The following is a 22,457-nucleotide window of genomic DNA, read 5'->3' as shown; positions in this document are numbered from 1 at the left end:
AAAAATATATATAACCAAAGTTGTTGGAAATTAGTTTTAGAGACTTTTATGTTCTGCACATGTTTTCGATAGAAGTGATCGTAATCGAGATATCGATTCCACTCTCCCTACTTCCCTCATATCTCGCTTCCAATCGCTTCAAAAGCAAAAATGCACGTAAAACCGTAGCTGTTTAAAATGACACGACGATTTTCTGGTTGCAGGTGAAAGGAATTTCTCGACTTAGGCTAGGATGTCACATCACAGCGACGATAACATGCTGATAGCAACCTCGGACTCCTTTTGGGAGCCTGGCAACTACAAACGAACGACCAAGAGAATCGAAGACGGGCACAAGCTCTGCGACAGCTTGATAGCTTTGGTCCAAGAGAGGGCGGAAATCGAAAAAAGCTACGCGAAAGCTTTGAAAAATTGGTCGAAGAATTGGAACGACAAGATCGAGAAAGGCCCCGAGTATGGTACCACCGAGGCGGCGTGGAAAGGCGTTCTAGTCGAATCGGACAGGCTATGCGATCTTCACCTCAGGGTCAAAGAGAATCTCTGTAACGACATCATTCAGCAAGTGAAAACGTGGCAGAAAGACACCTATCACAAGGTACGCGTATTTCTATTAGGTTGTCCCAAAAGTTTCTTTCGCTTTATTAATAAGTAATACATGCACGATATTTTATGTTTTATGTTACATTACTGAATTGTGCACGATTCATTTTGCTCCATTACTGTTACAACATGAGTATCTATGAAATTGGATCGTCTATTTATATAAACACGACCACATAAAATAATTGAGTGCAACTCGCGAAAGAAACTTTCGGGACAACCTAATAGATGAAAATTAACAAGCATTCTCGTTAATCCTGAAAGGAAACATCTCCAACAAGCACTTGTTTATACAGGCCCAGCCTTAGTGATGCAGCGCTCTAACTCCAAAACTATCGACCGAATGCCAAATTTCAAATATGGAAAGCTAGACACTTCGAAAATCACTTTTTGAAGGCTCTAAGTCTTTGAAATTTTATATTAAGAAGTCCTAAGTATACAGGGTTTCCCAGCCTTAGTATTCTTACCTAAGTTATCTTAATATAAAAGCCTAATATAATATATATAAATATAACCAGTCTAAGTTATCTTAATATAAAATTTCAAAGACTTAGAGCCTTCAAAAAGTGATTTTCGAAGTGTCTAGCTTCTTTAGAAGTAAAAGTAACCCCTTCTCCACGTCACTTTGTCTTTCGTTGCCATAATTTTCGCCCATTTTTGTCTGCTTCTTTGTATCGGTATATCGTAATTGTCACTAACGCCTGATCTGGTTTCGTTGCAGTCGATGATGACCCTGAAGGAACGCAAGGAGATGGAGGACGCTTTCAAGAAAGCACAGAAGCCCTGGGTGAAGCTCTTGCAGAAGGTCGAGAAATCCAAGTCCGAGTACCACAATAGTTGTAAAACAGAGCGAACGGCCGCGAACATGGAGAGGAACGCCTCAGCTGACAGTTCGCTTTCCCCAGACCAGGTAAATCGACGGTACATAGTCTCTGTCTCTCTTTCTCTGTGTCGATTACAGTAATGAAAAGTTACACCATCGTTGCTCATTCATTATCGACGAACGGCGCAATTGTTACGTTCCGTACTTATCTGAATCACAGTCATTCCTCGGTCGCGTTCGCTTTTAAAAGGTTTTTGGAAGCATCGGTGCTCGAGATCGAGTGGGTTAAACGTTTCCCAGAGTTCGATCGTACGCTGCTCAAAATAATTTCGGGTTGACTCCGGAATAAATAACTTCGTTCTTCGGGAAAGATTTACAGCACTTTACTGTGCGAGTTTATTTTGAAAAAAATGCGATTGTTTCTAGTATTTATGTATTCGAGGCTAAACGATCAGTAGACTGCGGATGTTCGTGCATTTATAGGTAATGAAAATACAGGGAAATCTACGAGAATGCAAAGATATTTCGTTTGGAACATGATACATGCTTAATACTTTGGTTTACGTTTCTGATGTTTTTCTGTGCCTGTGAAAATATGAATTTGCATGAACATCTGCAGTCTAAGTAAATCTACAAAGCTAGTAGGTTTCCCCATCCCCATAATCGTGCAAAAATCCTGTACAATTTTGAAGCTAATCGTTCCTGTGTACTATTTCCCGTTTATTTATATTATTTTACTTGGGATGTGATGTAGTGATGGAAGAAAAAATTAATGTTTCATTATCCGAGTAAAACTCTATACAATTTTCTTTTACAATTACACTATTTTACTTCAAATCAAGTTTCAAACATCCACTTCATCTTGAATTCAGCTGATTCCACTTTGTCTCATCATAAATTAATAAACAAAGTAAACAGTCTGTTCAGTAATACCACACAGTAAATTTAATTTTGAGCAGTGTAGATAAATTCGAAATTGAATTAATGGATAACAAATTTCACTTTACTTTCTTTAAAATGAAATACACGTTTGAAAATGAAATTCTTTTCGAAGCGACGATATTCTCGCCAGAACACTCACGAACAATCACATACGTTGATAATAACGTACAGTAGATACAGTTGTTCTTTAGCCAGTATTATTTGCAGATGGCCCGAGGCTCCGAAAACGTATGTCAAAAAATCACTTGGTATCTAACGAAAATTTGCATGCATTGTTGTATCGTCCACTGTTCTCGACATTTGTGAAAATCTCTATTTTTCTCGTGTCACCAAACGCTTCTCTAGACCTCTGTAAACGTTTGAATGAATTTGCACGTTTTATGAAATTTGAGATGATTCTACTTGAAATTTCTTAATAGTAAACCACGTTATTTATCAAAGAATATCCATCTATTTATAATAATATTCTTTTCATTTTTAATAGAATGTTTCCAGTTATAAAGTAATTTCGTGGTACAAATGTTAAATATTTATTGAATCAGCTGATGTAATGTACAAACTGCGTTTTTTCATTCAGAACTTTTGCGTGAGAATATTTTTTTTTAACGAAAAGAAAAATAAGTAAATTCGTATTTAAAAGTTGTTTTCAAAGTCTTCCGAAATTTTCATTTGGAAAAATTTAGAAAAATTTAGAAAAATTTAGAAAATGCTCTCGAGGCCATTTTCGACATGTTTGCACGTGTTACTGTTGGAAAGAATGATTAATCGCTAGGCGAGAGGTGATCTTCTGAAAAAAGGCGACGTTTTTAGATGACAGTATGTGGATGTGGTGCATGGGCCCTCAGAATACGAAAATCCTTTAGGAATTCTAAAATAGGAGACGTTCAGCTTGTATGTATAACGATATTGCATGCGGCATGTATGTTAATTAACATTCTCTCGTTTTTCATTACAGAAAGCTATGCTGGTAAGCAAAACCCTCTGTCTCCTAACTCGTACACTGTTTACCGCGTCGAGCAAACATCGAACATTTTTAATAAAATGCTCTGGACAATTGGAGCACCCTGATTAAAAAATATATATGCAAAATTTTTAGATCAAGAGAAACGCTCAGTATTTAGAATTTTTCAATCTGTAGCACAAAATTGTACGTTGTGTGCAAAAACAATTTATTCAAATGAAAAGCAAAAAATTAACTACTTGTTATGAATATTGAATGAAAGTCAAAATTGTGTCTTTGCACGTTAAACAATTTGAGATTCAAAATATTTCGATCCTACATTTAACCCTGCTTCCGCAGTTAATTTCAAATTAACAAATTAAGAATTAAAGTTCACTGAAATAAGAAATGTATGAAAAGGGACATTAATAGCGCATGTTTTTTAATAAAATCAGACTTGGACATTTTCGACCCACTGTTGTATTACGATGTTTATACAGCTCGGTGATTGCTCGTTATCTGCGCTTATAAGTAAATAGGACAGATTACAATACTTTCAGACATTGAAATGTAGGAAATACTCGATTTTGTATGCATAAATTCTAAACGCTTTATAAACCGATACGCTTCGACTACTTGGCTAGTTACTCTGCTTAACCAGATCAGCGATTTCAAGCACAGATCGTTCTGCACGAGCACCCCATCTCTCAGCATCGAATAATGACAACTTTAGAATAATATCCTTCATGCATTTGTTAGAACAAGAATTTATTATTTCGTTGTACATAATTTTCATTAAAGAGTGAACATTGAATCGAAACAGTCCACATAACAAATAATATAAAATACAATTTGCATACAAAACGTGAACTTGCTTATCCTTATTCTTACTCTTTATAAAATAACATAAAATTATACCATTCGTGATAAAGTAATAAGCTTTCTCGTACCCATGTTGTTCTATTTACTTCAAAATTTTGTTCAGTTCCTCCCAAGGGCTAGAAACAAGGATAATCGTTTGTTTAATTAATATTTTATTACGTAAAAGAAAATAAGGCACTTCATGTTTCATATGTAAATTTGATTCCACATAATTTTTCACGTCGACTTTTTCAATCCAGTGTTGACTCTTTGATCCTTCTCGCACTTAGTTGATAGGTATATTATCATAAACTGTAAGGAATGCCCCGGAGGAACGTATGAGGCAAGCCGTGACACTATTGCGTAGTCATTATTGTAAAGCAAAATAACATTCTGACCAATGGTGACTTGGCTTTTCAAAACTAGCTTAATAATCGCGTAGTAGGAAGTAAACAAAATCCTGACAAGGCTCGTGTTCAGTGGCATTCTGCGCAGATCTACGAATCAAGCATCAATTCACACAATTTTATTTATACAAGGTGTTCGATAAATGTATATCATTACTCTAGAGAACGAATATACATAATGAAACGTGTCAAAACTGTTATTTCAATATATGTTATACATAAGGTAGCTTTCAATCTATTTTTTTTTTTATGCATCGCATTTTTAAACCACAAAAATAACTCGTACTGTGTAACTTTTAATACGTAGACTGCCAGACTAATACTCTTGAAAATTTCTATCGTGATTAAGTTTTCTTTCTAGACTATTGGAAGCTACATAATGAAGCATTTATTGTGGTATTTATTTTTATAACTTCATTGAAATTTAAGAATTTAATTCAAATTTATTTTCTTTGTTACTGAACATTCAAAATTAATTTTGTTTGTTCTTCAGTGAAAAGCACTGTCACCCATATATGGGTGATATGGCGATCAACGTGTTAAACATTGTTTATATCACTTATGTGCATTCGTTCTCTGAAGTAAGTAACATTTATTTATAAACCACCCTGTATATCTTTGGAATTTTCTACAAAAGTAAATAGTAAAGTACAAGGAAATGTAAATAAATTTCAATTCTTTCAAATGACGATCATTTTTCGATCAATTTCTTGTATAATTATTTTCTAGACGAGTCTTTGTACTTTACTATAGCTTTCTCGCACCCGTAGGTTGATTAACTCTTACTTAATTAATATTCTAAGGTCACGCTTACTTTTTCAAAGGTATTGTTTGCCATCGCAATTGTACGCTAGGTAAGCTTGAGGGTAAAGAATTGGAATACTGTGACGAGAGTGTCCACGGGTCAAATATTAATCAGAACACGTTTCGACACGTGAATACTTTGACTAGAAATTATGTAATATCTAGTTATCGACAATTTTAATAGAAAATTAGGAATACAAGCCCTGGTCAGGAGTGGAGCAAGTTATATGCAAGTCTGTGAAATGAATGAAATGAAAGAGTCAGCTTATAATATTAATATACAGAAATAAATGTTGCCATTCACTTTGAAAAAGCCAAATGAGATGTCAAGTCTTCGGTGGAGGTAGAGTTATTAAAATTATTTATTTTCCGTGTAAATATTAATGAAAGAAATGTAACATTTATTTTTATGAATTCGAGGTACTTTTTTCCCAGTTACTGTTTTTATTAGTCAGTCTATATTTTTTGAATAAACAGAAACAATTTTTTTGTTATAACGCTTTGACTGCCATGGATTCACATGGAAATATTAACAGAACTAAAATTTTGTCTCGAGACAATTAGAAACTGTAGAATCTAACATTTGTCGTATTACTCATTTTTGTATTCTCATCAAAATTTACGAATTCTATTCAGATCAGTTTTCATCAACACTCAGCCCTTGAAATCATTTGTTGAAGTTCCTTAGTGAAAAGCTCCGTCACACGTATGTGGGTGACGCAGCGTTCAACGTGATAATCATATCTATTCCTTTAAGAGAAAACTTTCTGCCCAGGGGTTGTAGTTTCTTTCCACCCTTAAGTTGCTTGTCGATATGGGTTTGTACCAAGCTCTTTACCTTCAATGTACACCTCGTAAAGCGTTCACGTCGCCAAATCGCGCGTTTCTATTTAATCGACAGGTGAAGAAAATGCAAGACAGGGTGCAGAAGACGAAGGAGGAAGTTCAGAAGGCGAAAGAGAAGTACGAGGCCACCCTGCAGGAGATCAACCAGTACAACCCTAAGTACATGGAGGACATGACTCAGGTGTTCGAGAAATGCCAAGAAATGGAGGCACAACGTCTTCAGTTCTTCAAGGAGGTCCTCTTCGGCATTCACAAATGCCTTAATATCTCGAAAGATCCCATGTAATTATACGTTTCCCTTATGCATATATACTGAACATAGAAACCTTGGAAAATAGGTGTTTTCGACTCCAATTCGTATGCTTCTGGAAGTGTTCCAACATCTCACGGAGACATTGAACATTCCATGCCAAATGGAGCACATTTTGAAGTAACATTTCAAATTTTGCCGAAATTTTTACGTGTTATGGTAATAAAGGATTTTCTACGAGAGGTTTTAGTTGTAAGGATTTCTTTATTCTAAGAATAGTGGCGTTCAAGGATCCACCGCTGAAGCATGGTTTGAAAAGCCTTTTATTTAAATCTTGAAAGATTTTTGGAGAATTGAAATTCAATTCAATAGTTGACTATAAAGTAGAATATTAATATCAATATTATTTGTTTGTTTCGATCAAGCATAAAAGCAAAATATAAGTTTTCAGTTGGTATTGCAAGCTTTGTATAGTGATTCAACCCTTAGGATAGGGCGTTTTCATATATTCCAGTAGTAGAATATTTTATATTGAAAAACAAATGGTCAAATTATTCTTTTTAAAATTATTTTAATAGATAAATCGACATTATAATAACCTTTCCATTGTGTATTTTATTTTTCAGACTTCCACAAATATACGAGGAATTCTACCATACAATAAACAACGCGGACCACGAAAAGGACCTGAAATGGTGGTCGAATAATCACGGTGTCAATATGGCTATGAACTGGCCGCAATTCGAGGTAAAATAACAAAATATCGAACACGATTAAATGACTCTCTTTTTACCGCATGTAAGCCCCTTGCTCATGGTTGGAAATCTGATGTTAGAGAACATAGCCGTAGAGTGCATTAAATATTACTCTCGTACTTACCCTTTGTATAACTGTGTCAATTTTAAGTTATTCTGTATGTCTCGGTAGTCTACAATTTTTTAAATCGAAGCTACCGCTATGAATTACGATTTATATACCTGCATTTAGGTCAGGAATATGTTTTACATTTAATAGGCCCTAAGAACATATTTCTTTGGTAGAATATTAATCATTTCTTTAGTAGGAGAACCGTTTTTTAAAAAGTTATTTTACTTTAAGAGAGAAAGAAGTGTACATTATTTTCAGGCAGCATTTTAAACCTTGATTATTTCTTGTAATTTTCGTTATCGACGACGATATGGGCGCTTTTTGTGATGTTTTTGCCCGCTTGGAAACCACGTAACCGATACAATGTAATTTTACAGTCAATTGTCGAGAAATTCGTTAGCTTTCGTATGGGGAACGTGTATTAATTAATGAGAAGAATGAATAAGTCGATAGAGGAATAGAAAAACCAGTTGACGTTCACTTTTGTTTAATTCTTTGATGTATTCTTGATCGTGAATTGTAAACATAGACGTTGTCGTTGATAATTTTGCAACTGATACAAATGTTAAATGAAGTAACTCAAAAAAAAAAAAAAGAAACGATTACAGTTACTGGTGACTCGTATAAACAAAATACAGTCCAAAGTATGGAGAAGCACTACAGTTTCTCAGCTCTGACTCGCCTTGTATCGGTTTAGGGGTTCCCCAGATTACAGTCTATCCACTAAATCGCAAAATGTGGATTCCCCCTCGCCAAGAACCCTTTAAAAATAAATCTCCTCGTCAAATTACACCCTCCTGCACCCTCGTACTTAAGCCAGGCCCTTCTAAAAGGTTTAACACGTTGGCTGCCAAGCTAAATCTCGTGAAAATTGTTATAAAGTTAAAATGTTGTCTCGAGACTATTGGAAATTAGATCATTTAACATCTGTCGTAGTATTTATTTTTTTAACGTCGTCAAATTCACGAATCCTGTCCAAAATTATTTTCATTATTGTCTCACCTTTGAAATTAATTTTTTTAGTTCCTTAATAAAGAGTCCTGTCAGCCATTTCTGGATGACGTGGCTACCAGCGTGTTAACTCGTTAAAAGTACAATTACTACGACCATAATGGTAACGATCTCCTTCTTGGTAACCGCCAGTAACCAAGTACACCAAAAGCGTCCTGCTCTACTCTTTGTTTTTCTTCCCTCCCCCATTTTTTTTTCTCAAAGCTTCAAACAGTATCCCGAGACAATTTTCTGGAATGCATGCATGTGATTGTTTTTTTGGGCGTTGCTATTATGCAGGACTACACAGAGGAGTTCCGCGACATCACCAAAGGCTCCAAGTCCAAGGAGGCGCTTCCGGCCGGCTCCATCACGCTCATCAATCAACGCCCGGTCGGCGAGGATCTGCATGTAAAGTTTTTTTTTTTTTGTTATGTTTTACACCACCGAATTCCGAATTCGACTCCGCACATATCGACGAGCTTTACCGCCCGGTCGATTAACAAGCAAGCTTTTTTCACCGTCGCAAGGGGGCACGAAATAGCGCCGTAACGGCAGACACGACGAGGTCACTGAGGATGGGTTTCCTTTTGCAGCTTCTGGCTCGCTAACTTAACTGAATTAACCGTAACCCGCTATGTGCTTGGTCTTGCACGTAATCACAGATCTATATCGCGAACGCACAGGGCATGTATCAACCGGTGGAGATAGGAGCGAACTTGCTATAGGCAACTATGACGAAGTGGTGTTACAAATGTACAGAGAGATTCGCGTAGGGTACTTTTTCGTTCATTAAGGAGTTTGGCCACTCTGAGCGTTGAGAAAAAAATATTTTTATGTTTTGACACATACTAAAGAACAGTTGAGTGAACACATGACAAATTTTTTGAGATAACAAAAAAAATATGGCGGCGGTTCGAAAATTTTGGTGAAGGCCTTCGGCACGAAACGCGCGTGGGCTCTCCCATCGTTATATTCTTTAGGTTGCATGTGAAAAAGAAAAAAAAAATAGTACATTGTTTCTGCAGGTTTGTCGCAAGACAGTAGCAATTGGATTTTTTTTGTTTTACCATTAAGAAAATTATGGTGAGCCGAAGAAATTTTTTTTTTTATTTTTCACCGAAATTTCACGAGAACAATCGTCAATAAAAAAAAAAAAAACTAATCAAGTAATCGCAAAAATCCATTACTACTCTTCAGATAATGTATCTAAAAGTAGTGTGTACAAATTTCAGAGCAATCAGACCGATAGTTTACGAGATTTACGTTGTACCATTTCGAAAAATATAGTTTCGAGATAATCCCAAAAAAAGTAAACGTGCGGTCCGAATTCATTTTTTAATTAATTTTTTTTTAAGAATAGTACCCATCTGACGAGCGCTCAGTGTGACCAGGCGGGTTAATACTTTATGTACTGTAAAGAAATGCTTTAGACATGATTGGAAGGAATACTAGGGATATTTTAAAGATTTCAAGGATTATATTCTTTTCTTTATGTAACGCAATTTTTGTATTTGAGTGCAAAGGACATTGCAATAGCTGTGGCACTCGAAGTATTCTTTTCTTCAATTAAATAGTGTTCCTTTTTATCTAGTACTGTAATTTTGGAAAATTATCAAATCGAAGGTTTCGTCAGAGATTTCTTGTTTGTATCTTGTTGATATCTTTCTGTCTCTTATTATACAAAATTCAAGTCTGGAAAGTAAATTCGCACGATATTTTCACACATGCTTACAAACACTGCTATTAGAATCATATATAATTGTTATTTCATACACCATCGTTACATATGTATTACAATGAAGACCACGCAAAAATCAAACGTGCTTGCAATCAGTGAATCGTCTGCACAATTAATTTATATGTAGCAGAAACATCATGTCTATGAATATCGCATTGTATGTGGCAATCTTTATCCATTATCACGATAATCAACAATTGCAAAAAGAATCTATCTTCGCAAAGATAATACGAACAAGCACCAATGAATGTAGCTTAATTCTTGTAGCTTAAAACTCATTTTATTTACTGTATATATATTTTTGTTTTCATTGTTTCTCAATATTTCGTTTATTATATACTTAAAGGACCGATACCGAAATTAACAAACAACAAAGCAGTATTATCTCACGCAGCTTAAAACTAACGAATAAACGCAATTCACTTTCACCAAATATCGCAACAAAATTGTGTACATATATTTATTACATTTTTTGTGGTATAACAACTTTTACGTAAACGAAAATTCAATGTATCATCCGTACTTTGGTTGCACGCATGATTTGAAACTCCCTTGTAAACTGTACTATCTAACGACTGGTTAAAATTCGAAGTTTCACAAGAAAACGTGACCTTAATTACATAATCGATTAATGTAATCGTCCGTAATTAATCGTTCTCTTTCGTGTTCCATCAATTTAGGAATTTCCAACAGTCAATAATAAGGCAAAATCAAAGCCCAGTGTCAGGGTAATATCGACAGACGGGAGTCATGGGGATAGCAAAACTGACTCCATTAGTTCCAGTAAAAACGCCTCAGAAAAGAATAATCACGATGGAAGTGCAGTGAACAGAACCTCTACAATTACGTAAGTGTTAATAACAACCGGAGAACTATATTTAACATTTAACAATTAGTTCTTTTATGGTCCTCGACTCCATGATATTTTTTAATTAAGAACTCACAGCTGAGTCGTACAGTGAAATATATAAAAATAGAAAATTCAATAATATGCATTTGTTTATTTTAAAAGCCCGTATATGTTAGCTTTACTTTGATGTGTATGCTCATTTAAAATATACGTTTCTTTCAGTAACGGTACAAACGCTAAACAAGAATCAAATCCGTTTGAAGAAGAGGAATGGGATGAAGATGGCGGCGAACCATTAGTAGATAACGGAGAACCTGGTGTTCCTGTGCGCGCGTTGTACGACTACGAGGGAGCCGAAGCAGACGAGCTTAGCTTTAAACAAGGTACAGATTTATCAGGATTATTTAGAATTTAGTCACTTACGATTGTCGTATTTCCACAGGTGATATATTCGAGAAACTAGAAGACGAGGACGAACAAGGATGGTGTAAAGGTAGAAAAGATGGCAGAGTGGGCCTTTATCCTGCAAACTACGTAGACCTTGTGTCCCAGTAAATCACTATGTGAAGCCAAATTTCATGAACAATGTTAGTTACTTAACACGTGACATATACGGAAGAAGAGAAAACAAAATTTTTATTTTGTTGTTTATTTCTCTATGAAATAGCGCCTTCATTAAAATTTGTAAATGTTGTTAGGTAAGAGTTACACAAGACTATATTAGAGATCATTCATTATTGTGTGATATACTATGATCGCTGAAAAAAAATAATACAATAAATATTGCAGTTTGGTGTAACAAGTAAATAATATAAATTCAACGATTGAAAAAGATGTTGTAAGTGTCGGAAGGATATAAAAAATTGCGTGCGCCTGGTTTGATTTTGTTTCTTTTTTTCTCGAACTCATTTATAATTGATTGCAACAAGCACTATGAAACGAAACTTTTACTCTTACGGGTAATGGTTTTCTGTACGTAGTTAGCGTTCCCTCTATATCCATCTGTATAATTAGTAATAGACAATAAGATGGATGACGCCGTATTACCGCAAAGTATATTAAGTTTAGATGTTTCGAGATAATGTACAATCATACATTTTCTGACTCATTACCATTGTTGCTACGGAAAAAATTTCGGCGAACGCGGCGAGAAGTATATTTAATTTATTGTTATTCAAATGATACTTTTAAAACCTATTCTGTCTGAATGATATCGTTGTATATAATAGGTCTAAGAACATAACGGTATGTAAAGTTGCAATTGTTTAACAAAGTTAAGATTTTATGATGTTTGAAGTACATCGGCTAAAAATGAAATACTTCAAAAAAAAAAAAAAAGTGCGTACATTAATTGTACTCAATAAATTGGGGACCCAGAATTGCCCAGAGCTTTTTTTATCTATTAAGAAGAAACAAACAATAAATTATTGACTCGTAAAAAAAAAAATGAATTTTGGTTATAAATTATGGTTATAGTAATGTAAAAATATTTACCATTTGTTAAGTTGTAACAGAAAATTTTCATAATTGGTTATTGCGTGTCTTGTACATAATTTCTTTCTGTGTCAAAAACAATATTCGATTATCTTCTATGGATAAAATCTTGGTATCTTTTTGTTTTAATTGAACGAAACTTTATATAAAAATTAATTACAGGATATTGAAGATATTTCATATAATCGCTACTCTTTTTCCTAGTAGACATGACACGACCTAAGAAATGAAAATGAAAGCGCAAAATGTATCGAGTGCGATAAATATCTGCTTTCACGGTATGAATTACTTGATGTTGAGTTACGCATTCATCATGAATCCATGTACCTTCGCTATAACATGCTTTCAGAGTATCTTTAGTATAGGGACACTGTTATGTTAATGTAAACAACAATGTTGCAAAGCAATCACGAAACCAAACGAACTGTAGATTTAAATGGTTCGAAAGGAAGCATTTATAGTTTTTTTTTTTTTTTCATGTAACGAGATGAATTCAAAAGCAGTTAGAGTCAGCTTTAATAAAGTCAGTTGTTATTTATATACATTGATTTCGCGAAGCGCTCCGAAGAGTTGATTTGCAGTCATGTTTTAATGATATATAGTGATAAAATGCTAGTTATTCTTCACAAGTAAATAACGTGTCACTGTATACAGTATTTATGTAAATATAGTAGAATATAATAAGATTTACAATTCAGCCAACGACTGATTTTTGTAATTGTTTACATCATTAGTCCTCCAAATTATTTTCTGTAAAGAGTGTTCGCGATTCCATGTTGTTAAATAGACTAGTTTGTGTATAAAATTTATTATGTATAACTTAATAAGTAGAATATGTATGAAATATTACATAATTCATGAGACAGATGACTTTTCGATTAAATGACTATGATGCGTCAATGAATTTCATAAATGATTTTTTAAGTTTACAAAAATTACAGCGTGACAAATTCATACGTTATTTAATTGCGAATGTGAACGTCTAATTTCGGTCACGTTCTGACGAAAATAATTAAATGTAAAATTGTTGAAAAGGACAAATTTATGTACAACATTATTTCGTATAAAAACATTATATTTGCATACTCATTGATATACATGTTAAATTCCAATCAACAAAATACGTTACAGTTTATACACAAGTGTTTATTTAATCAATCCTAATTCTAATCCGTTCTACTTGAAATACTTCATCGCGTAGATTTTATATTACAGTTCATATTTGTTGAAAATAAAACTGTACTTTATTTATGTATAAACAGTTGGTATTTATTGGAAATAAATCTGTGCTTTATTAAGTATTACTATATATACAAAAACTGTACGCATTTATATGCATATAGAAGACACTACATTGTTAGCACATATCACAAAGGAATTTTTCATCAATTGCTACAAAATTGTAGATAACATATTGTAAGATAACATTGCTACCATAACTAAGATCTTTATGATTTAATTCACGTGAAAACACTTTTGTATTATTTACTGTTCATTTAACATCTGTAAATTTTGTCTGCATGTGAAGCTTTATTAATATTGAGAATACTGGTCTAATGCATTATGAAATACATGAACTCTATATATGTATATATATATATTCAGAAATTAAGTTTTCAAATGTTTCAACATATAAGTAAATTCTCTGCAGGATTTGTACTTATGATATTAAGGATACCTTTAATTACATTTACTTTTGTAAGATATTTTAGAACGAAATGGAACGATACTACGGCAAAACCTCGTCTTGTATTGCGTCATCCTTTAACACATGAATTCTTACATGTATACAAAGTATTATACACAGGGGTACCTCTTTCACCATACAAGTCTTATTTATTTTGTAGTCGGCATTACTTGAAAGATTAATATGAAAACAGTCGATAATTGCATCAATGAGTTGCAACATGTTGTTGTAAATCTTCAAGACAAGTAAACGGCTTCTCACATAACTGACAAACATGCGCGTTACCATTATGTATGTCTAAATGATCAGATAACTCTTCTTCCGTTTCGAAAAGATCATCGCAAATCATGCATTGGTATTCGTATGATTTTACTCCTTGTTTTTCCCATTCCGCGATCGCAGCTTCCTCTTCGTGAGCTTGCATGTGCATCTCTAATAACATTTCCGAATTAAACGACTCCCCACATTGTAGACAGTGATAAGGATCCCCCTCCGATCGATCGTTGTCGTTAGCAATATTAATGAGGTTAGGATTATCATCTTCCTCATCGAACAGATGTTTTTCAACGTGAGCCTCAAGTGCATCTTCAGATTCTAACGAGTCTCCACAAATTGCGCATTGATATTGTTCCTTGCCATTGCTCTGGTCATCCTCACTCATATCATCGCAATGCTTCTGCAAATGATCTTTTAATATCTCTTCATCTGTAAATATTTTATCGCAAACAAAACAAGTGTACGTCTCTTTTGGCTTAACGACTTGTCCATGATCTCCTTCTGCTCCTTTGTTACCTACTTTCTCTGACTGAACATTGTTTACTTCAATTCTAGAATCATCTGAGTTTCTATGCACGTTACTGTCCGCTTTTAGATGTTGAGAGATTTCAGATTTAATGTACGCCGATTCTTTAGATTTTTGCGACGAGTTTGCGTTGGTTGACTTTTGAGATTCTCCTTTCTTTATGTTTTCTATATTGAACTCAGACTGATCGTGACTTTCTAAATGGCGCACCAGAAGTTTCTCAGTTCTAAACGTTGAGTTGCAAACGTAACACTTGTGAGATTGCTGCTTTGTAGATTTACATACATGCGATTTTACCAATTTAGCCTCGACTATTTCGTGGCATCTTTTGCATCGCATCATCTTATGTTTATTGTGTCGCGTGGATTCTGATTTATGCGTGCGAACGTGTGCTATGACTTCGCTGCGACTATTGAACGACTGCTCGCATACGCCGCATACGTGCTTTTCAATAACAGGCGAATTTATTCTAACAACATTCTCTTGATTTTCTGTTTTCTCTTTGTTAATCATAGCAGATTCAGAAATTGTTGCAGTATTGGAATCAACTTTAGGTTCTTCTGGTTCTTTCGCTGTACCAACATTCTCTTCTTTCGCACCTTCTTGCACATTTTGATTACTTTCTGTCTTGGATGCTTCGGAAGCATCCTCTGATAGCTCAGAATCAGAATCCAAAGCGGAAGTATTATAATCGTTATATCTTATCGGTGGTACACTTTGTCGTTTATGAGAAACCATACTAAACGGTCCACCAAGTTTATTTTTAACGGTACGCTTAGCAACAACGTGAATATTATTAATGTTTCGCTGTTTACTTTCTTTGGTTATATCTAAACGTTTCAATACAACTTTGGGTTGATATTTTTTACAATCCTCTGCTGCTTTTGCTAATGTAGGGGAAACTCTTCCCGGTCTCTTAGTATACGGGCTAAATTCAGAACCACAGCTTCTCATCATGGAAGATTCAAAATTTTTCTTTATAGTTTTTTCTATTATATTCTTCAACTGTTGGTCTAAAGTTTGATACGAATTCTTGCAACCATTCTCCATTTTGTCCTTCTTTGTATCGTTGTTGGTTATTCCGAATAATCTTTGCTTCATTTCTTTTTCTACGAATCCAGCGAGCTCAACTTGCACGCGTTTCAGAGCTTCTATCTCTGTTCCTTCCACTTCTATGTTTAAGCATCTTTCGATACACTTTTTATCATTGGGATCTGTTGGGATTGGATTTATTCTGCGAAGTTGTACAGCGTCGATGATGTCAGTATTTTTGTCTTGAGAACTTTGTTCAACTATGCTATCGTTTTTATACTCTTTCGATAAATTATGCAAATTTGCTTTATTCAGATAATGCGGTTCCGCAAGCATTAAAGTAGATGTTACTATATATGTAGCATCTCCAATTTCTAATTCCGATTTCACCGAACATGGAGTAAATATATTGTTGCTATTTTCTGTTTCGTTTTTCTTTGGTGTCTTTTCTGCAACAGTTTTCTCTGGCACAGAAACAGATGAATTTTCCTTTGTTTTTAAATCATCCTGACAGCTTTTATTCTTTTTTATTTCATCTGGTCCAGTAGAATCTTTCACAGAAGTGTTTTTGTCTGTTAATGACACATCAGAAGTAACGTCTTTAACCGACCTTGTTCTTCGCGTATCGGAATCAGTATCTACACACATAAAATCGCTTCTATCATGTTTAATGGTATATTTCTCAGTCAAATTAGTTTCCAACTGTTTTAACGCTCGAGCTACTCTCTTTTGCTTCTCGCACTCTATGTCCATGTTAGTTTTTGCTCGTGCTTTTTGCACTGGTGATAATTCGGTCTCATCCGATGCCATAGAGTCTGTATCTGATACGCTCTCTCCTGTCGCCGCTAAAAGAGCTTTCTTTCGCGCGACCCATCTTTTAGTTGATGCTTTCCTTTGTTCTGTTGTCCTATTACGTCTCCCAGTTATCATTTTGACCTTTGTAGGAATCAACGAAGGTTTCAGTTGAATATTATCCTTACTCTCGAATTCCTCATCATTTTTATGTTTATCATCATTGGAAACATCTTGAGCTCTCTGCGAAGAATCCTTTGAAGATGTAACATCATCTTCAGATACATAAATTTCCTTTGACATCGCTTGGTCTGTTACACACTCTACGCTCGCAAACTCCAATGGTATTAAGGGTGGTACATCAGGTTTTGATTTCTTCTGAAACACATATTTTTATAAAATAAACTATTGCCAAAAATAGATGTTGAAGTATTAGTATTGGAAATACCTTATCAGAAGTGTCCGTGAGGCTGTCTTCTCCACTGTCGTGCAGATCAGTGTAAGTTCTTTTAAGTTGTGATTTCTAAAAGCAAAAGAAAGCAGTTGAAATGTAGTTACAAGTTTAGCTTAATAAGATTACTGTTTCCTTTGAGTACAATATTCTTACCGCATTATCAGAAACTTCTGCAAGTTCCAACTGGCTTAATAACATTTGATTCGAGCGTATAAATTGCTCTTTAAACTCATTCCACATATCCAGCTTGTAGAAACATACGTGGCAAATAATGTTGGGCAAACCATGCTCGTCCTTGATCTATACAGAAAGATAATTCAATTATACAAAAAAATAACATGAAACTCCGTCTATAAATTAAGAAGAAAAAGGATGTAAACACACATTAATGGAAGTGCACTTTGTCAAATCGTTCAACTTTGATTGTAGAACTTCGTCGAACAAATTACTCATGGAACCATTGTCGACGAGACAAATACGGCATCTCTCCTTTATGTTTGATAATTTACGTTTTCTCGGCATTTTCTATGTCTTATGTAAAATGCAAACTGAGATTATGCGTATCTTTACTAATGATACCAAACAGACTGAAGTGAACGCCAAGTTACGATGGCGGGCAGGAGGCGGGTGAGGCTCCTCAACGGTGGATGCATTAACTATCGATACCTCGATACGTTGATTCGGCATGCTATCCATTATAGTCTACCCAAGTCGATCAAAATGAACATAAACTCTGCTAAATAAGAGCGTATATTTGTATATGAATTATTAATTTTAAAGAATATATTTGTTAATATAGAAATAATATCCGTTTTAGTGCAGTGGCGCCATCCGTGGCAAAACACCCAAGTCTGTAACGAAAATAGTTCCCATCCCTTCTGTAAGATGGCGCTATAAATACATTTAATCAATTATTCTTTATTTTACACAAATGCTTGATTAGAACGGATCCTTAGTAAGTACATAACACTACATTATATGATAAACTGGCCAGTATGGACTGCCGCACACTGACATCCCAGCGCCTACAAGAAGGCAACCGAATCGACAAACCAGCTAGCGCAGGTTGCCCCATGAAATGGGCACGTCTGCGCCTACTAAATGACAACCGCACCGACTAACCGGCAAGTGCGGTTTGCCGCATACTAGGGGCATCCCTGCGCCTACGAGACCAAACACTTCCTGACCTCTCCTAACACCTTCTAACACTTCCTGACATATCCTAACCACCCCTAACATCTCTTAACATCTCCTAACATATTCTAACATCTCCTAACAACTTCTAACACCATCTAACATTTCCGAAACACTTCCTGACATCCCCTGATACCTTCTAACACCCTCTAATAACCCCGAATACTTCTAACACCACCTGAGATTCCCCTTTAATTTCCCATTAATTTCCCTTCATTTTCTTACACATTTCCCTTCAATATTCCTCCATTTCCTGGTATATTTCCCTTTAATTTCCCTCCACCACCTTACTCATTTCCCTTTAATATTCCTCCATTTCCCGGTATATTTCCCTTTAATTCCTAGTACATTTCCCCTATCTGTGATATTTCCTGGTTTAACATTGTTGCAACAGCTCCGCTTAAAACTTCAACAATATAGCAAGTTCAACAACGTTGCAAATGACTCCGCTCGAAATTTCAACAAAGTTGCAAGTTCAACAATGTTGCAAATCGCGCCCCACGGGATTCAACAATGTTGCAAGTTCAACAATGTTGCACATCGCTCTCCGCGGAAATTCAACAATGTTGCAAGTTCAACAATGTTGCAAGTTCAACAATGTTGCAAATCGCTCCGCGCAAAAATTCAACAAAGTTGCAACGCTCAGAAGTTCGGCAAAATGTGACAAAATCCGAAAAATCGACTCGACTTTTGCAAAACATTGTTGTAGTTCTCCGGGGAGCGATGTGCAACATTGTTGAACTCGCAACTCTGTTGAATTTTCGCGGAGAGCGATTTGCAACATTGTTGAACTTGCAACATTGTTGAATTCCCGCGGAGCGCGATTTGCAACATTGTTGAACTTGCAACTTTGTTGAAATTTCGAGCGGAGCCATTTGCAACATTCTTAAACCAAGGAATATCACAGATATGAAGCGAAATTATAGGGAAATATCACAGAAATGAGGGGAAATTATGGGGAAATGTACCAGGAATTAAAGGGAAATATACCAGGAAATGGAGGAATAATTAAGGGAAATGTGTAAGGTAATGGAGGGAAATTAAAGGGAAATGTGTAAGGTAATGGAGGGAAATTAAAGGGAAATGTGTAAGGTAGTGGAGGGAAATTAAAGGGAAATATACCAGGAAATGGAGGGAAACTAAAGAGAAATATACCAGGAAATTGGGGGGAGTTAAAGGGAAATATGTAAGGAAATTAGGGGAAATTAATGGAAAATATACCAGGAAATGGAGGAATATTAAAGGGAAATGTGTAAGCAAATGAAGGGAATTGAAGGGGAAAAACTATACTAACAGGTGAGTCGGGCTGGTTGTCTGTCCGTAGGCGCAAACCGTGCTACCACACTTGATCTTAAAATAGAATGTTACAGAAATATAAAACCAAGATGTAGAAATGCAACTGTTATTCATCTTTTATTCACTGTTCGAAATTTATAACTAGATGAGAACATTTGTCGATCTCTGTCCTCGAAGAGTTTATCTACAGACGGAGTCCACGACGAAGCAGTTTCTAGGGGTAGGTGTCACCATGTTGAAGCCACCCCCGCAGAATTTCTTCGTACTACGACTCACCGCTGGGAGAGTCGGTTCGCTCACAGACTTCAGCTTCGATTCCTTCGATTTCTGTAGCTTCCTCTTTTGTGCGTAATACTTCATCTTCAGTTCGCTCATCTGCCCGTTCATCCTGTTCATGTCGACTCTATACTCGCCAATTTGGACCTCGTACATGCTCAGCTCTGCTAGCATACACTGCGAATACGCAAAGTTGCCAGTCCTTACTTTGTGATGGAATATTCCAAAAAAAAAAAAAAGCATGATCTACCTTCATCTTCTGTCCCCTCTCGCGCAACGCTTTCTGTGTTTTATTCAATGAAATCGCCACGTGGGGTCCTGGATGCTTGGACAAAATTTCACGAAGATTCATATACAATCTCTCGGTGTCTTTTATTTTCTTCTCCTTCTCGATCATGGCGCTGGCCATCCCCAACACACGTTTTTGAAGGATTTGAATTTTCATCAGCAGCTCGTAAGTAGACGGATCTGTACCCTGGAAGAGTCACGTAATTTTAAAGAGTTTAATAACGATACTGATATGATTATTGTGATAATTACGAGAATACCAATGTAAATACCTCGAGTTTCCTCCACCTGTGTATGTTCAAAGGAGTCTGCACTTCTTCTTCCAGCGCCATGACCTTCAGTCTCTCCTTCGTTAAGTCGCGGTTCAAATGAAAAACTTCCTGCCTCAAGTCGCTCATGTTCGCTATGTTCTTAGTCAACAAGACCTTCTCCGTCCTCAGGTTCTTCACCTCGAGCTTCAACAGCCTGATGTCCTCCAATCTCTGGTTATACTGCTCCTCCCCTCGCTGGAGCGTTCCGTGCAGCACTTTTAGTCTACTGTACTGAAGACTAAGCTCGTCGTTCCTCCTGACCAACTGCGTACCCAGAATGTCACGTTCGTTCATGACGTTGTCGATGTCCTTCTTGTGACGTCCAATATCCGACTCTGCCCGCTGGATCACCTGCCTCAGGCTCTTCTCTTCTTGCTTCATCGTCTCGATCTCCCGTTTCAGATCTGTCACCTCCTTGCGACTGGATTGCAACTCGATTTTTAAACTTTCCTTCTCCTTTTCCACTCGACCACGAACTGCAAGGATAAATATGTTAAGATTGAGGACTTCCAGTAGGTAGGAGCAGAAACGACACATGCAAGTCAGTCAGTTCACAGGTGTTAGGAGGTGTATACTATGAAAATAACTCTAGGGTTTCGGTTTATCTGAATCAAGTAATTGATAGACACTCACATAAAATACATTCTTCAAGTACGAATAGGTGGACAGTGTAATGTAAAAATCTTTAATTGAAAACAACACATGAAGTGGAATAGTTTCTTCCTCTGAAGAAATGAACTACATGGTTCGTTTCCGAAATGGATTCAGATGTTAATGAGAGATGAAGAGCCAGCTTACGGAACTCCTCTTTGATCACAAGAGCTTCCTTCGCCACAATATCCTCTTTCAGCTGCTCGATCTGATGATTAACTACCTTCAGCTTGTTCTTCAGCTCCTGTATCTCGTCCACCGATTCCGTCAGGCTCTTGCTGTACGAGTTCCTCTCTGCACGAACAGCCTCGAACAGGTTCTGCTGCTGCCTGTACCTCGCCTCGCACTCTGCAAGTCGTTTCTTGTAATTGAAGATCTCGACTTGCTTCAACTTGACCTCGCTTATGTAGTCTTCAACCTATCGAAGGGACAATGTTAGTCCAATTGAGACGCACGACAAACCAGAACTCACCTCCTGCGCCAAATTCTGTGTCTCCGTGTTATACTTGTCCCTGTCCTTCTCCGCGGCGGTAAGCTCCTTCTTCACCTCCGCGACGTCGTGGCTCAGATCGTCGAATTCGTGCTCGATCTTCCGCCTGCTGTACTCGTGCACCATCATCTCGTGATTCAGCCTTTTGATTTGTTCGTTCAGGTTCTCCTTCGTACGCGCCAGGACGTTCTTCTCCCGCAACAGGACGTCGTATTGGTTTTGCTTCTCGTTCTGCTGCTTTCTGAGCAGAAAAATTTCGTGCTCCACGTTCTTCGTGGTGGCGTTCGCTTGCTTCAGCTGCTGCTCGAGGCTCATCCGATCCGCCTCGACCTTCTGCAGCCGCTTGGCCATGGCGTCCCTCTCGATTTGGCTTTTCTCTGCGGCGGTCTTGGCTCTGTAACGTCAAAGTGGAAGAGTTAGAGGTTCTTCTTGTGGGAGAAGTATATAAAGTGGTTCCTAGTAAGTGTAGCAAGTCCTTCAGTATGGTGTTCGAAAAAAATGTCAGAGAAAGTTCACATTTGTGTAGTACTTATACCATTTGTATAACTTGTAGTATTTATATAATTTGTATAACTTGTATCATTTATATAATTTGTATAACTTGTAGTATTTATATAAATTATATAACTTGTATCATTTCTATAATTTGTATAACTTGTAATATTTATATAATTTGTATAACTTGTATCATTTCTATAATTTATATAACTTGTATCATTTCTATAATTTGTATAACTTGTATCATTTATATAATTTGTATAACTTGTAT

At 36.1% G+C, this 22,457-nt stretch overlaps 3 protein-coding genes across 10 annotated transcripts in view; 1 reads left to right on the top strand and 2 right to left on the bottom strand.

Moving 5' to 3' along the window:
* The window catches only part of LOC128873564 (protein kinase C and casein kinase substrate in neurons protein 1), a 70,922-nt gene extending 57,206 nt beyond the window's left edge, over positions 1-13,716 (top strand). For 3 of the 7 annotated variants that reach the window (XM_054117252.1, XM_054117327.1, XM_054117404.1), the window contains exons 2-11: positions 204-595; positions 1,322-1,510; positions 2,573-2,593; positions 3,321-3,332; positions 6,279-6,505; positions 7,100-7,220; positions 8,631-8,741; positions 10,752-10,918; positions 11,144-11,304; positions 11,364-13,716. In XM_054117252.1, the coding sequence (XP_053973227.1) occupies positions 233-595; positions 1,322-1,510; positions 2,573-2,593; positions 3,321-3,332; positions 6,279-6,505; positions 7,100-7,220; positions 8,631-8,741; positions 10,752-10,918; positions 11,144-11,304; positions 11,364-11,476 (1,485 nt within the window). In that variant the 5' untranslated portion in view covers positions 204-232 and the 3' untranslated portion in view covers positions 11,477-13,716. The remainder of the gene's footprint in view (positions 1-203; positions 596-1,321; positions 1,511-2,572; positions 2,594-3,320; positions 3,333-6,278; positions 6,506-7,099; positions 7,221-8,630; positions 8,742-10,751; positions 10,919-11,143; positions 11,305-11,363) is intronic. The other 4 variants (XM_054117749.1, XM_054117579.1, XM_054117491.1 and 1 more) reach the window with 4 other exon arrangements.
* LOC128873430 (uncharacterized) lies at positions 13,470-17,847 on the bottom strand. 2 transcript variants are annotated; one of them, XM_054117134.1, is made up of 4 exons: positions 17,567-17,847; positions 17,336-17,482; positions 17,177-17,251; positions 13,470-17,103 (listed from the first exon to the last, which is right to left on the bottom strand). In XM_054117134.1, exons 1-4 carry the CDS (start codon positions 17,702-17,704, stop codon positions 14,308-14,310), a joined length of 3,156 nt encoding a protein of 1,051 aa, XP_053973109.1. In that variant the 5' UTR covers positions 17,705-17,847; the 3' UTR covers positions 13,470-14,307. The 2 variants fall into 2 exon arrangements, with proteins under 2 accessions (XP_053973109.1, XP_053973027.1); XM_054117052.1 differs by having other exon boundaries at positions 13,470-17,106; positions 17,567-17,846.
* Positions 17,848-19,564: 1,717 nt separating this feature from the next.
* The window catches only part of LOC128884587 (cilia- and flagella-associated protein 58-like), a 9,132-nt gene continuing 6,239 nt past the window's right edge, over positions 19,565-22,457 (bottom strand). Inside the window, exons 7-11 of the mRNA XM_054138062.1 lie at positions 21,671-22,082; positions 21,346-21,616; positions 20,509-21,023; positions 20,199-20,423; positions 19,565-20,125 (exon numbers count right to left, since the gene is read on the bottom strand). Coding sequence (XP_053994037.1) covers positions 19,853-20,125; positions 20,199-20,423; positions 20,509-21,023; positions 21,346-21,616; positions 21,671-22,082 — 1,696 coding nt within the window. The 3' untranslated portion in view covers positions 19,565-19,852. The remainder of the gene's footprint in view (positions 20,126-20,198; positions 20,424-20,508; positions 21,024-21,345; positions 21,617-21,670; positions 22,083-22,457) is intronic.

Source organism: Hylaeus volcanicus, chromosome 1, assembly GCF_026283585.1.
Source record: "Hylaeus volcanicus isolate JK05 chromosome 1, UHH_iyHylVolc1.0_haploid, whole genome shotgun sequence".
Classification (NCBI taxonomy): domain Eukaryota; kingdom Metazoa; phylum Arthropoda; class Insecta; order Hymenoptera; family Colletidae; genus Hylaeus; species Hylaeus volcanicus.
This window is presented reverse-complemented; position numbering and strand designations above follow the sequence as displayed.